At 48.2% G+C, this 15,621-nt stretch overlaps 2 protein-coding genes across 2 annotated transcripts; both read right to left on the bottom strand.

The window, feature by feature from the left end:
* Window positions 1–753: 753 nt before the first annotated feature.
* On the bottom strand, window positions 754–2,693 carry SH3BGRL3 (SH3 domain binding glutamate rich protein like 3). The gene is made up of 3 exons (XM_059830786.1): window positions 2,589–2,693; window positions 2,084–2,251; window positions 754–1,681 (listed from the first exon to the last, which is right to left on the bottom strand). Exons 1-3 carry the CDS (start codon window positions 2,634–2,636, stop codon window positions 1,616–1,618), a joined length of 282 nt encoding a protein of 93 aa, XP_059686769.1. The 5' UTR covers window positions 2,637–2,693; the 3' UTR covers window positions 754–1,615.
* Window positions 2,215–14,820, bottom strand: CEP85 (centrosomal protein 85). The gene is made up of 14 exons (XM_059830785.1): window positions 14,741–14,820; window positions 13,976–14,128; window positions 11,022–11,746; window positions 10,243–10,376; window positions 9,294–9,411; window positions 8,730–8,915; window positions 8,210–8,362; window positions 7,801–7,955; window positions 7,166–7,286; window positions 6,652–6,702; window positions 6,458–6,565; window positions 5,560–5,788; window positions 3,349–5,281; window positions 2,215–2,251 (listed from the first exon to the last, which is right to left on the bottom strand). Exons 1-13 carry the CDS (start codon window positions 14,793–14,795, stop codon window positions 5,118–5,120), a joined length of 2,352 nt encoding a protein of 783 aa, XP_059686768.1. The 5' UTR covers window positions 14,796–14,820; the 3' UTR covers window positions 2,215–2,251; window positions 3,349–5,117.
* Between the last annotated feature and the right edge of the window lie 801 nt (window positions 14,821–15,621).

Genomic DNA, 15,621 nt, shown 5'->3' with positions numbered 1-15,621 from the left:
CTCCCAGCTGACAACACTCCCACTTGTGCAAGGCAGCACCTTCTGGCATGTTCCCTTTTAGCAGAGGCCCTGCACATGCTGCCACCCAGCCCTCATTAAAGGCTCCCAATAAACCCATTTATTGAAGTTGCAGTTTCTGCTTCCATTAGGATTTCAAAGGCACAGATGCTGTGGAAGGGGGCAGGATGCCCAGAGCACTTCCTAGACCCCTCCCAACCAGAGCTGGACCCTGCACAACTCCAATACAGGAAGTGCCACTCATGCAAACCAGACACTTCCACGGGCTCCCCGTGACCAGTGACTCAATCCCCACCACTCCAAGTTAGCCTCCTCCTTTTTCCACCTATAGCAGATATAGGGGTGTACAGGGGACCCTCCTACAGGGCAGCCTTGTGCACTGCCCCTCTATATCCTGGTCTATAACCACCCAGGTAATCTTTGTGTTTGTTTTTCGCTCACGTGTCTGGCTGAAGCTGTCCCTCCCTCGGGCCGCTGCTCTTACCACGCAGAGGAGAGGCATTCTTGAGAGAGGTACCTGTCACTACCGCGCTGTAGGATATTCAGACAAGTCCTCTGAGCCTTTGATTAGCGGCAGCAATCTAAGGTGTTAAGATCTTTGTGTCAGACTGCAGCAGCGAGTACAACTGACTCAGCTTCTCTGAGCTGGAAATGACTCAGAATCGTTAACATAGGGTGATGTTTTAACCTGTAGTCAAAATAAAACCAAATTTTACACAAGTACCGATGTGAAAGGTACAGTAACATTTAATAGCATCTCGGAAGACAACACTGGTTATAAACTCGCTTTTTGGCAGGAAAACAAAATGCACTTGGTCCGGGTTGCAAAAAAGCCAACTCAAAGAGGAAAGATAAGACAGCTGGAGCATCAGCTGTTCTGGAGCAGCCCTGAGCCATTAACGCTCACGAGGGAGCCCTGGCACTGCATCGCAGCGGAGGGCAGACGGAGCAGCATGGGTCCCACTTCTAGGTCCATCCATCCCCCCAGGCAGCCTGCCCAGTGACACCGGGCCTCGCCCCCAGCCCCAGCCTTCTCCGCAGTGGGTGGTCAGACCCCAGCTTTGTGCAGCATTTTTGCATTAAAACAAACGAAAAAAAAAAAATCAACTTAGTTGCCATAATCTCTGCAGTTGAGATGAAGAAAAAAATTAATAAAGGAAGTGAGGCAGCAGGATTTACAATTTTAACAGCAACTGGGCGAAGTGAGAAGTAACATGCAACCCTAAGCCCTTCCCTCCTGAAGCAGAAGCTCTCCCTGCAGAGGAGAGGGCTGACGGACGGCTGCACTTCGCACAGCCCCAGAGGCTTTGCTGTTTACAGAGGCACTGGAAGCTGCGGTGTGAGCGAGGCCCAGCTTTGTTCAAAGGCCATGCGCAGTGAGCGTCAGACTTTCTTTGGATCCCTCTGAGATGATATCAGGGTTAGGCAGGAGGGAATCGTAGGCAGCTGCAATGAGTAGTTTTGGTCATGGGTTTCCCTATGCTGGGATACAGGTCGTGGTGCCAGGACAGTGCTGACAACCTGGAAGTGAAGGTGGTCAGAGATGAGGGTGCTCAGGAATGCAGGTAGAGTCCAGGACGGGAGGGGAGCCCGGGGCTCAAGCCAGCTTCAGGAACTCCTGCAGGGTGTTTTGCTCCACTGCTTCCACAAAGAGCTCGTAATCCTGCAGGGAAAAAGCCACACGGTCGCTCACAAGGCAAGAGCGAGCTATATGCTCCTGCCGGGCAGGCAGCACAGGGTCCCCTGAGCACGCAGCACAAACTGGTTCACAGCACGGGTGCCAGTCAGTCACGCAGAGGACGACAGGGCGAAGTGGGGACAGCCCCACGCAGCGCAGCCCCGCTGCCCACAGTCACCCAGAGTCCCCCTGCATGGGTCCCATTTTTCACAAGCCATCGTGCTCCAAATGCCTGTTAACCCTGGCAGCACTTCGCCTGCACATCTCACATGAAATGCCTTTTAAAAGGTGCCTTGACATCACTTGTAGCAAAAACAAGGGGATGGGATTATTGCCCACCACCCAACCTCGATGGTGCTTATCCCCCATGCAGAGCATGAGCCTTACCCCGCAGTAGTGGTCTCCGTTGACGATCTGGGGCGGGATGGCTTTGGGGTTGCCTGCCTTCGCCCTCATCTCCTCCCGGAGAGCGTTGTCCTGGGAGATATCCACCAGCTCGTACTTGATGTTTTTCCCATCGAGGATTCTGGTTACTTCGCTCTGTTGGGATTTGATCTGGAACCCGGGCGGGAAAGGCAGGTTATGGGGAACTGGAGAGGAGCCCGAAGGGCAGGCACGCAGCCCAGCGTGCCAGCCACACTCAGCACAGAACTCACCCAGCGACCGCTCCTTATGGGCCACGGGCCAGACCCCACCTGGCCACGGGGCTCGGGGGATCACCGAGCACGGAGGAAAGGATTCAGGGGGAGTAGGGGACGGTGCAGCGTGAGCAGGGGAGGGGACACCTGGGATGGGGCGGGGGGGGGGCTTCGCAGCTCCGCGGGGAAGAGACGCCCACCCCCGGGAAGAGGGGCCCCGGGGCACCCAGCCCCGCCCCGCCGCCGCCGCTCACCTCCCGGGAGCCGGTCACCGAGGTGCTGTAGACCTTGAGGGTGCTCATGCTGCGATCGCGGCCGCTCCCTGCGCTCAGCCCGGCGGAGGGAGGCTCGGAGGGAGGGAGCGGGCGGCCCCGCCGCCGCCCGGCATGTGACTGCGGGGACCAATGGGGCCGGCGAGCCCGGGCATGCGGCATCGGCCGCGGCCCTGCCCCGGGCAGCCACCGCCCCCCCGTCCGCCCGGGAGTGCCTCGCACGAGTGGAGCGGAGCGGCTTTATTTTATACTCGAAACAGTCGGTACAAACAAGAGGGTGAGACAAAGGCTGGTATAAATACACGGCGCCCAAGGCGACGGGCAGAGCGCAGGGAACCGGGCGGACAGGCGCTGCACAAGGGGACAGCGGGGCGAGAAGGTGGGACGGGGCGGGAACACGGTCCGGGGTGCCCGGTAAGGGAAGGGCCAAGATTTCCCCCGCGTGGAGAGCGGCAGGCACAGGTACGGCAGATGGGATCACCACCTTAGCTTACAGGGCCAGTTTTGCAGGAGGACGATGTGGGGGCATTTCTCTTCCCCACCTGCAGCCCAGCCGCTGGGCCAGGGCCAGGCTCCGAGCACCGGCAGAGATGGGGTTTCGGCCGCGATCGCATTCGCGCAGCCAGCTCTGCAGGGGCAGAGGGCAAACGTGTCCCCACACGACACCTGGGAACCGGATCTCCTGCTTGCACCCCAGGGGAATGGAGGGAAAGGGGATGGTGCTGAACAGCACCCTGCTAACCTGTGGGTGAGAGCAACTTTCACAGCTGGTGCTGCTCTGCACCCCAATGCCTAGAGAGCTCCCAGCAGCCAGGACAAATGACTTCAAGAAATAGCCTTGGCCCACATTTAGCTCAGTACATGGCATCAGCAGCCTGGGAACAGAAACAGCCAGAAATGTAATACACCAGATGCGGAAAGAACAGGGCAGACACTGGTGCGTTCCCTCCCCGTGCCGTGCAGGGGGTAGCTTGGGACAGTAACCTAACCAATTCGTTGCCACCATCACCCGTGTTGGCCAAACACTAAGAACAAAACAGATTTGGTCTTAAATTTTAACACAAAGGAATAACGAAAGCATTTCTCCCAAACCCAGGGCTCACAGCCCCAACTTGAACCAAGAGCAACCAAACGACAGAAGTTTCAGCAGTATTTTCCCCTCCCGTTATAGAACCGACTTCTTATCTTGCTCTTAACTCAAGCTGAAAACCAAAAAAGCTCCACCCTCAACACCACGGCGTTGTCACAAGCAAGCACTCAGTACTGTAAAGTTGCCACTAAGGTTAAGGAGGGTTGTGCAAAGTGAACCGCATCCCATGCTGATTTATTTAGAAATTTCATTATTTAGCAGAGGCACAGGGAGCTCCCAGAGAACAAGAGGCAGGTCTACAACAAAGCCTGAGTGGTCACTGCCTTGCAAGCATCAGGAAGAGCTCTCAGATCTAGCTGTACCTCCTGCCACATTAGGACCGGCATGGCTTTCTCCCTAAGCAGCAAGCAGAGCGCCAAGCAGAGGTGTGCCTCCCCACTGGCCTGCAGTGGGGTCCCCCAGGGACGCAGAGGCTCTCTGCGGCTCTGGCAGGGGCTACAGACATTTGAGGCTCCCCAGGATTGTTTGTGATGGCTCTAAAGGCTGCTGCAAGAAACAGCAGTTCCTCACCCTGCCAGCAGATGCATTAGGCACGAAGCAGTGTGGGGACAGGAGGTTTCTCTAGCACATTAAGGCACTTCAGCATCAATCCACTTCCTCTGCAGTCTGAATCATACCCACAGAGTGCTATTTTGGGGGGATAAAAGGCTTAAGGCTTCTGGGGTAACAGTGCCCAGGGGGAGCGTTTTCAGAGTTTTCTTTTAGTGTTGCTTTATTCCCCAACTCCTGTTGGCTACTGAAAGACTCTGGTTGCGTTTACCTGAGCAAAGCAGGTCCTGCTCCATGAATGGCTACACAAGCATCCAAGCCAGAACAGCGCACGCAGCATCTGAGGAGCCTGTAGCACCTCGATGTAATTAGCACACTGTAACTGGCACACCTGCTTGCCTATGAAGTCCACAGATATCCCCTGAACACTCTGATAATCCTCTGGTCTTACTAGTCACACAGGATCTGCGCAGAGAATTTATCAGAAAGACCAGGGCATACATTTCCTTTCAGTGATGATTTTAACTGTCACATTTGCATGTTCATCATTTGACATGCCTGGAAGGCAATTCAGAATTCATCTCCCAGCATCAGAGACCACACCAGCTCCAGCAAACACAGCATAAACACATTCCACAAGATCAAAGCTACTGCAAAGCCCGACACCGAAGCCCTGAACGATTCCAGTTAGCCAGTCAGCAGCTAAACACTTCTGGCAACAAACCCCCTGATTTCTCACGGATTGGATAAGTCACACATCTTGTACCCGAGCAAAGGGATGGTAAAGTGCTGAATAGGTTTTGGGTTGTAGGAGCTATAGACTCCTGAAGGTTTCAAGTCTTCATTTCCCATCTTACTTTGGGGAGTGTTCTTTACTGGGTGATGCAGTTGTCTCCCATGTCCTGAGCATATCTGTCAGATATTGCCGTCCTTAAGTCCTCCACCTCTTTGTGAAGCTGTTTTACCTCCACCAGTTTCTTTGCAAGTCCATCAGGGCTCAGCAAGTCGTCCTTCTCCTTAGCAGAGTACTGCACAGCTGTGGAATCAGAGAAGGGAGTTACTTCACATGCAGTTCTGACCAAGGAACACACACATTTGCAAGCGAGCCAGGAAAAACAACGCACATTTGCAAGAGAGGTATTACTTAACATTTAGCTATTACAGCATGCACCTTTAGAGCTAGCTACCCACAGAAAGAAGGTTCAGAATCCCAGAAAGACGAAAACCTTCCGTGCTATAATATATGCGAGTTATTTAATTCTGCCACAGCACAGGAACCGAAGGGTTCGCTCTGCCATTATTCCACATACTTACAGTGAATGCCCAGGAGCAGAGAGAGGTTAGGATCCTTTCCCTGAGCCCTCTGAGTGACAATGCTGTAGACAGACTGCAAATCCTGCAGACAACTGGCCAGCTCGCTGTGCAACTCCTGGGCGAGGCGGGCTGTCTCGGCAGGCAGTGGCTGGGTTGTTAGCTCTGCCTGCCGGAGTCGTTCCTGAAGGGTCAGGTTCTTCTCAATGAGATCCTGGTTCTGCACTGAAAGCTGAACAAACGGAGGCAGCAGATTAGAGGTCACTTGGTACAGAACCAGCACACTTAAAGCAACTTAACGCAACTGCTCGATGATGATGGGAGCACCGAGGGCAGGAGGAGCTGGTTTACATCAAGCCCTCCAGACTCTTGCCAGATGAGCGAGTGTCAGTCCTACAGGGTGTGAGCATTCGGCTTTCCTGGCTCAGACAGGAAGGGCCTGATGACATTGCACCATCCCTGCCGAGGAGCGATGCACCAAAAAAAAGTTCCCAGGAGGCTGTGCACCAGCCACTCACCCCAACACGGGCCATCCCTTCCCTCAAGGGCTGCCATTGTGCTTGGCTTCTTTTAGGCTTGAGAGTGGGGCTCTGCCTTGCCCTTCAGCCAGGGCTGTAGCCAAGTTTGGACTCCTGCTCGCTGCCTTGCTGCCCCCAGCTGGCAAGCTCAACGTCCTCCACCACAACCCACAGCCCCAGCTGAAGTTCCCGAGGCAGAAACTGCCTTTCTCCTCCTGCTTTTGAACAGAGAAGAGCTCCTTTCAGAGCTCTGTCAGGGCAACTGACTAGCAGGAAGCAGAAGAGGTTGTGCTGCTGACTGCAAATTAAGGGCCTTGCTAAAAAGACAATTCATTGTTCATTCAACTGCTATGCTTGGGCACTCTAAATGCTCCCGCTCTGACCTCTTTCACAGCAGTCCGGAGCTGCTGCAGTGCATTGTCTCTTCTCATTGCCTCCTCTTTCAGAGCTTGGCTTGTCCCCTCTTCCTGGGCCACCTGTTCTTCCAGGTTCTGGAACAGACCATGGGAAAGTAGCAAGTCTAACTCACTTCACAGCAGATTCTCAAGTTCTAGGTCCCTCCGCAGTCACCTCTCACCTTTACTTGCAAGGACAACTGCTCCATCTTCTTCTGCTGTTTGTCCACAATCTGGAATCAAAAGCAGAGGCATCAGAACTGGCCGCATAGACTCAGTAATATCACCAGGATTTCTCCTTCAGTAGGACAGCATCCCCTCTCCTCCTCTTTCCTGTCCACTTACTGCTTTAATCACTGCCTCTGTTAGTAATGGACTTAGATTCCCTGATAAAAGGCACCTGATAAAAGGCACCATTAGAAGTATCAGCTAAAAACAGACTGGAGAAGTTGCATTCTTGTGGTTTTCCTCTCCCTCCTTCTGCATTCTGCAGCTTCTCACCAGTGTTACTGTAGGAGTGCACGGTTATCACACCAAGAACAGCTTTTAAAACCCCCCAGTTTAGAATTCCAGGAGCTGCTGCTTCAGTGCAATTGTGATTGCCTATGACTGAAAAAGTCCTTGATTTCATTTTAGTGCCTGGTGTGACTCAGTGGAAGGAAAAATGTGTGATTCCCAGCTGGGACAGTCTGTTACCTTCCTGAGGCAGTCACATTCTTTCTTCAGAGAGTCATTTTCTATTTTCTGTCTCTCCCCATCCTGGGCAGGGGGTCCTCTCTCTGCATTCTTTACACACTGCTGCATCTTGTCCTGCAAGCTGAAATTAGCAGAAGACCATGGGAAAACCAGCTTTATTTGGGGTGTTTCCCTCACTAAACAACACGAGGCAGTGAATGATTTTCATATCAGGTGCCAGCATTGCCCTGTTTGCATCCCAGCTTGCAAACTGCCAGGGCTATGAAGGAAGGAGTCCCTCTCCCTGGACACAGCCCTGCCCATGATATTGGCACATTTGCAGAGATGCAACAATTGTGGATTACATAGTCCATTTTGCAAGGAGTTACAGTTGAGAGCAATAACCTGAGGACACAAACCCAGGTGACAAAACAGGGGCCCCCTTCCTTTCAGCCATCTGATTCTGCTCCCACTCTCCACTATTGGCACACAGAATTTGGACACTGTGTTTTGGCAAGCACTCACATAATCACCACAAATCCATGGTAACCTGGTCCTGCCAGGTGGGACAGTGGCTGTGCTGAATCATCACTGTTCTCATGCAGCGATTACTTCAGTGCTAAGATGAAGCTTATTCTAATCTTCCCAATTTTTACCTGCGCACGGTGGAACGAAGCTCCAGCTCCTTTTGTTTTTGGGTTTCTAGCTGCATCTCTTGCTCCCTGAAAGCAGCCCGGACATCTCCAAGCTCTGTTTCTAGTGCCAGCACTGTTTCCTGCATAGCAGTACTCTTCAGTTCAGATTCCTTCAGCTGCAACAAAGACCATCATAACACCCTAGAGACCTCCCAGGGGTTTCACCACACACACCATCTTTCAATACATTCGCAAGGCAGATTTTTAGTACCTATGTGGCAGTTCTCAGCTACAGCTCAGAATATTCCTCCTCCAAAAAGGCCACACCACAACTTTAATTGAGCAGCTGCACAGAGGATTAACTGCAGCTGGAGAAAAGTCACCTGAGCAAGTATGTGAAGAGCTATCATCTCAACTCAGAAAGTTTTACCTTCTGACTTTGTTTCTGGTGGTCCTCAAGGGTTGGTAGATCAGCCAGGTATCGTTCCAGGGTCTCAATTCTCTGTTGTCTCTCCCTGTTTTGTTCCGATTCCTTCTGGCATTTCTTTTTAAGGTTATTAATGTGTTTGTCTCTTCCCTTTACCTGCAGGGACAGTTATAGACAAGTTTAGTTTATATGATTTCTTGTCCATTCTTCAGTCCTCTGTAAGCCCACTCATTTACCTTTTTGTACAGCACTCAACACCAAAATACCAGATCACTAACTCAGCAGCATTTCCGCTCACTTAGCTAAAGACAAGCTGCTTCTCTGGTTAAAAGAAGATGTACTGAAATACTTCTAACTGCAGGAGGAAGGGCTTTTGCCTATAAACCAAAGAATTCTACAAGGAGATCAGAAAAAACCTACACTAACACATTGCCACAGAAAACTTTCACCTAGGCACTACATTGACTTTTAGCTTCTCAAAGAAAAAAACACCTTCCCATTTCTAGAGCAATGGGGATCATACCCTTTCTTCCTGTTTCTTTAACTCCTCTGCATGTTTCTGCATAGTTTCCTTCAGCGACTCCCGGATCAGCTTTGCATCCACCTCTGCAGCAGCCAGTTTTCTCTCCAATTCAATCTTTTCCTTACTGAGCGATTCAGTCTTCTCTGTGAACTGTGCTCGAAGAAACGTGTTCTCTCGCTGCAGCTCCTGCAAACAGAGACAGCCTATGAATTCGGTTAGTTACAAACTGGCACTGAGCAGCTGCATCTCAGAGCTGTGTTCTCAGCCCTCCTAATTCCCGAACATCATTCGGCCCATCTTTTATACTGAGGTATCTGAAATAGCACTTGTCAGTGCTGTCAGACATTTGCATCACTAGCACAGCTTCTAAACAAACCATAGTACTTCAGGGCTTGAAATCTCAAGAGTCACAGAATATCTCAGAGATGACAGGTAATCAGGACCCCATACAAAGGGTAGTTTTACTCTGCATAGCCCTCCTACTCAGGAAATGCCTAGTGAGAGATAGTAGGGCTGTTGGATTCAATACATATTTCTTACTGACACCCTGTTGCACCCAGTTACCTGCATTCTCAACATGTAGACATCTCCGTAGGGTGCTGGACAGCCAAGCAGGGCACTATGAACCTGCAGTTCACTTTCCCGGACCTTCTGCTCCAACTGGGATATGTGTTGTCTTTGTCTGTAAAAAAAAACCCACAAAAACCCACAAAACAAAAAACACCCCAGTTAATGCACTGGTCTCAAACATGAAGTAGAGAGCAATACAACATGAATAGTGCCATCACAACTCTAATGCTCCATACAGTGACAAGCAGAACAGAAAGACAACTCTGCAACTCAGAACTGACCTGCAGAAAAATAGTCTGAAAGGTATCGATTTCAACATTTTTACAATTGATATTAACTTCCCTTCCCTCCCAGCAATTATTATACATAAAACACACAAGCCTCATATGCTTTGGAGGATCCAGCTTGGCTGTGGAGCTTATGAGTAAAATGAACAAACATCAGACGACTCAAAATGAGCAAGCAGAAAAAGTATTTACAGTCCAAATGCTGAAGGTAGTTTTCATGAGGACTTACTTTTTCGAAAAGTTTACAGACCACTGGCACTAGGTATGAGAAGCGTTGTTCGCCAGCCCAAACTCACAAAGAACAAACTTAAAATCAAGATCTCAAAGAGCTCCCAGAAAGTCCTCAAGCAAAAAGGCAATAGTTTTGATATTGCAGATAATTGTGTTTTAAATAGAAATCTTTACCCCTTATAAAACACAGAAAACCATAACCAAAATTGATGTACTTGAACCCTTCAGGATCACCACCCTACTTCCAAGAGGAAGGGGCAGAGAGCTGTTCTCAAAGGTCGTTGTGTTGTTCTTTGCAACAAAAGTGCTCAATTGGGTAAAAGGGACTCTGAGATACGAGCTTTCCATGGTACTTTCAAAACTCTCCCTTTCCAAAAGCAAATGCACTGGAATCCTTAAGCCACATGTCAGTATCAAACTCTCACCTGTCAATGAGAAGCTCTTTCTCCTTGAGTAGGTTTTCATTGGAGTTCAGGATATTGATCCACTGGGCTGGATCAGGTGTAGGCAGTGAAGGAGAATACATTGAGGGATGGTGGCAGGCACCTCCATTTTGTAACTGAAAGAGGAGACAAAACGAGGAGGGAGAGGTTTGTGCTCCACAGAGGTAATTGCAACATTGCTAGAGCTATTTTGCACACTGTGTGCTCATCTGCATGCCAGGACATAGCTATTTCAGTCTCTGTCAATGTCCAAGAACAAGTAACTTTGCCCAAGCACAACTGGAGATTAACAAATAATTTTAGATCACTGTGCTAGCTCGCTGGAAACAATTTGTCTCTATTAGGGTACAGCTGGTGGGAGGTGATAAACAAACTGTTTCCATCTAATAAACTGCAGTTAGTTTTATGCATATTTTCAAAAAAGTTTGTTTCCTAACTCTAGCTACAGAATACAATTATTCTAGAAACTGTTAAGAGCTTCGTGGCATGCTTTTGCTTTGCAGTTTCTAGTGGACAGGATATTTCATCTCGATCTGAACCGTTGTGCAGTGCTGTAACATAATACAGGGCTGCTCGCAGCATGACAAATGATACCTGTGACACCACATGTTGTAAAAACAGATCATTAAGAGACTTCCAGTGTAAGACAGGGAGAAGCATGAGACATTTTCACCCTTGCTTCATAAGTCTGGGACAATGATTCATGACTAAAGAGACAGGAAGGGTTTCAAACTCATATATTCACACAAGCAGCTCCCTACCTGCATTTGCTCTATTTGCAATCGCACTTTCTCCAGCTCTTGTTTCCAAGCACCAAGCTCACAGACCCGCTCATGCGGGTGTAGCATGCAGGCTTCTTGCATCCACGCTCGAGATGAAGGAGTTACAGGTTTTGAAAAGAAACTGTTGGCCTGGAGTCCCGTTGGCATCAGTCGGCTCCCGCTCGGCCACGTTCCGTCCTGGGGCTCACAGACTCCGTTAGCCCCTGCTGCTTGCTTACTCTCTGGCAACACCTTATAATGGTCCTTTCCTGTCTCAGCTGCCCCAGAGTTTGGATTGAACTTCTGGAACCTGTGCAGAGGGTCAGTGCACAAACTATCCGGAAAGAGAGACTGGTTAAGGGTGCGCTCAATGGCAGGGGTGTCAAACTTCCAAGTATCTTCTGTTCTCATGTGATCAGAAACAGGATGCCATGATGGCTCAAAACCATTTTCCCCTGAAGTCCCGTAGACTCGCAAGAGATCCCTGGGTGGCACCTGAGATGACCTCCCAGCATTAAAATCCCCGTTTCTCATGAGCCCTGCGTGTTCAGAAGCAGATCCTGGCATAGCAGTTTTTGAAGTACTCTGCGAACAGCTCTGGTCTCCCACAGAGCACAGCTTGGAGGGTGAGGCACCCAATGTAGAAGGCATAACATGGGCTGTTGGGATGGTCACTTGGGTTTTGATGGGCTGGAATGAGGAACCGTTACTGGAATTGCAGAAGTCTAGGGGAAGAAAAAGAGTGATGCTTTAATTACAATCCTGAAAATATTCTGACACAAACAGCCATTCCTCTGCTGAACAACTTTCTGAAAGAATTTTAAAAAACTATTCTTTTCCCCCTGAACACATCCTCCTAAGCAGCAGCAAGACTAAGGCACACCTGTGTTCCCCCTCACTACAAGTTTCACAACAATTTTTCTACCACCGTAAGCCACAGGGAGAATCCAAGTTTAGTTCAGTACACATTTTTAATCCCTTGTTTTTAAGCTACTCTAGTATAATTTTAAATCAATAAGGTTATCTTTCTATAGGTTTAGAAATCAAGTCCTTTAAATTGAATAAAAAGGCTGAAACTTACTCAGCTGAACACTGAGACCTTGACTCTGTTCTGCCCGTCTCACAGCTCAGCGCCTCTGAACCGTAACCAAAGCTAACTGGAGCCTTCACTAAGCCCATGATGAGCTTCAATCATAACTGGACACTAGATCACCAAGCAGTTGACCTTCGAATTCCTCCAGGACGCTGCAGCAAGAGTTTTTTCTAGAGGCTAGAGTAATGGCTCTCGCCTTATTGCCACAGGAAATGAGAGAGAGTTCAGCGCACGCACCCCAACGTGAGCCTGTCCTCTCAGACGGGGACCAAACCTGGCTACATGGAAATACAGAGTTATTCTTAGCAACTCTCAGATTTCAATACAGCAACAGGAAGAGCTAAGAAAGGCAAACAGCAAAGTGCCTCATCGCGATACACTGTGTATTGCAGTAATTCCAGGTTTCTCCCCTATACACAAACTTGTTTTCTTCATGGGTTTGGCTAAAGGCCCATCCCCACATGATGTTTCTTCAATCCAACATCAGGACTGCAAGGTCACCCTTCCACCTGTTTGTAACCTCAAAGCATTGCTACAAGAAGGAATAAAAGGGTTACAATTTGAATAGGACCAAAACCAGGTTCTGCAAAGACCACCATCAAACTGCAGGAAAACTATCACAATAAAGACACAAGACCCTCTCCTCAAAAGTGAACAGGAGGGAGAGAAAATCTCTTAGACATTACTTGGTTGCGCATAGGAACTCCAGAGAACACCATGCTACCAAGCAGTTACAAGCAGGTTCACCTTGGCAAGCTGAAGAGACAGTACAATTTCCTTTTACAGTTCCTAAATTTATACCCCAGTATCACTATCAGGAACTTGAGTTCTCTGACCAGCGTGCCACGTGCAGATGCTGCAATCAGTTCCTTGAGTGTGCCAAGGGTCGTCACAACAACATTTCTGACTAACGTACTGACCCAAAAGTCAGCGTGCTTCAGCCAGCTCTCAGTGCTGCAATTCAGCCTCAGCTCTTACAAACAAGGCTACAACATTACAAACATTCAGAAAGGCAGTTTCGGAAAGAGCCGTCATTATCTCCCTTGCCCTCAGCATGCAACTGGATATTTTATTATCCCGAGAGAGGCTACATGGGACACTTAAACATGCGCTCTAGTAATATTTCTAGCAATATTTCCACAAGCCAGACTTTTTAAAAAGCCTTCACTTCAACTCACACATTATTAAGATCTATAGCTCATTCAAAAGGCTCAGGGCACCTTGTGAAATGCACGAATGTGTGAAGTGCATTGTTTTAAAGAACGACACAAACTTCCTCGCTGCTGAAAGAAGAATCAGTGAATCAGTAGTGGTTTATGTCACTTTCACAGATGAAGATGAAAATACAGGTGGAAAGGATTGCTGGGACAAGCAATTTCACAGAACACACCTCAGCTGAGGGCAAGGCTGCAGTGTTCTTCACTGAGAAGCACACAGCTCTAACACTGAGGAGACTTGCACACAAAGGCATACTGATCTGAAGTCTCTAGAGGCACCTATAAATTATTTCTTAAGAAAAGCATGCAACAGACTTTCTGATAAATCACTTGTAGGTCAATATGAGCCAGCGAATCACCAAGGTGGCTCTTTTAGTCAGCTAAAATGCTTATTACAGTTAAAAGATAACCAAACTAGCTCAGAAAAACAGCAACTCCCTTAATCACTTGTTTATATTTCAGGCAGCATATCTGTGTACTGAGGCACTGGTTTTGAAATAGTCTCCAAACACCATTACAGATTCTGCTCTCCCCGAGTTTTACATTCCAGGGTTCACTAATATCAGGCTATTTAATGCTTGTTGGTCTTCTAAGAAAACTTGAAGTCTTTGGCTGTTATTGTGCAATCCCATGCTGACCATCACCTTCTGTACTGTCCGAGCAGGAGGTCCCAATGCCCCCATCCCCACTGTCCGCCACGCTTGAACAGCGACTGACACGGCTCTGGAACTTCACGGACAACATCGGTGTTTTCCAGTCAGTCTCCAAGAAACTACTCTTCTGACCAGTGCTGGGATCTGGAAAGAAAAAGCCAGGGATATTTATGTTTTAGCCAACAGACTGAAAAGCCTTTTAATACACCTAATCAAGCTGTATCTAATTACCCGTGCTACCAAAACCCAAAGCGATCCTTGCCTGACTCCCCGTATTGTTGCTAAAGAAGTATCTTTTGCAAAAGGAAATGGCAGCAAGCACAGGGAAGTCAAATAATATCAACAGGAGATTGAAAATCAGTCTTGTTATGGAAGTCAGAATGCAAAAGCAGTAAATCATATTCCCATTGATAAGTTTGGTGAAATTACACCCAGCTGATGCTCAGGTACCCAGACTAAAAAGAAGAGCAGCAGCGTTGGCACACAGCAAAACTGGTTAAATTAAAGACACATTTTTGCATTAACTGTTAAGAACTCTTTCCCATTTATCAGTTATTACTCAAGAGATAGGTTCGTTACCAAATGATTCTCTACCCTTGCATACCCATGCAATTGTTTTATTTTGCAGGAATAAGACTCTTTTTTTTTAAATAAAAAGCTTTTGGTAAAGAACATTTCTCAGAGCCACATGTCTCCTCAGAGAAACTGAAACAGGATCCAACAGCAGCAGGGCTTTAAAGAAAGGACTGTCCTTACCCGATGGATTGTTCTGCTGGAGCCTCAGGTCTGGATGTTTCTCAAGAGCAGCCATCTTATCTATCCAGTGAACTACAGGGCAATAAATAAAAATCACATTTTAAGTCAGCATAAACCAAACCCTGTTCCCACTAACCAGGCGAAGGTTACATACACATTGGCTACTTTTCATTCAGAGTAACAGAGTATTTCATATTTAATTAGCATCTCCTCCCAAGGGTATCTCTGTTTCATCCCCGCAGCAACAGAGGCAATACTTAAAAAACCCTTGGAGTTATCGTATGTTTTCTTCATGCCTGAGAAATGAGGCGAGTTCCTGTTTGCAACATTCTCCAGGTATGCAGCAGTTCAGCAGCGCCTTTCAACTGGGGCATGTGTTATCCCCATCGTAGTTATTTATAGAGCATCAGTCACCATGGTACCTACACAGTGGCTTTATGTCTATAGAGACTAAAAATCTCCCTTTAAAAATCTTAACTCTAAACCAGTTCATTTCTGCCCTCTGTAGAGGTCACTAAGTAACTACATGCAGAAATGCAGTCATTCAAAACTTAGCGTCGCTGCTCCATAAATGGCAATCATTATCTATCCAGAGCTTTGGTTTAATTTACCTGCTTATCTGAGTACTTCAGACAGGGAATTTCCTGCCTCTGATGATGCCAGTATAATTTACAGCTCTCGGGCTTCACTGTGGAAATTCAAGGCCTCTCACCTCTCCACCAGTCAAATACTAAATCCTCGATTACCAGCTCTTACAGATTTTTGCTTAACTGATTCAAAGAGCTCACAGAAACCATTAATTCTTCGAAAACACACATTTTACAACATAGGATAGACATTGGGAATACAACAGGATAATGAACCAGAAGCAGCGTTTCACT

This window comes from Gavia stellata, chromosome 29 (assembly GCF_030936135.1).
Source record: "Gavia stellata isolate bGavSte3 chromosome 29, bGavSte3.hap2, whole genome shotgun sequence".
Classification (NCBI taxonomy): Eukaryota; Metazoa; Chordata; class Aves; order Gaviiformes; family Gaviidae; genus Gavia; species Gavia stellata.
This window is presented reverse-complemented; position numbering and strand designations above follow the sequence as displayed.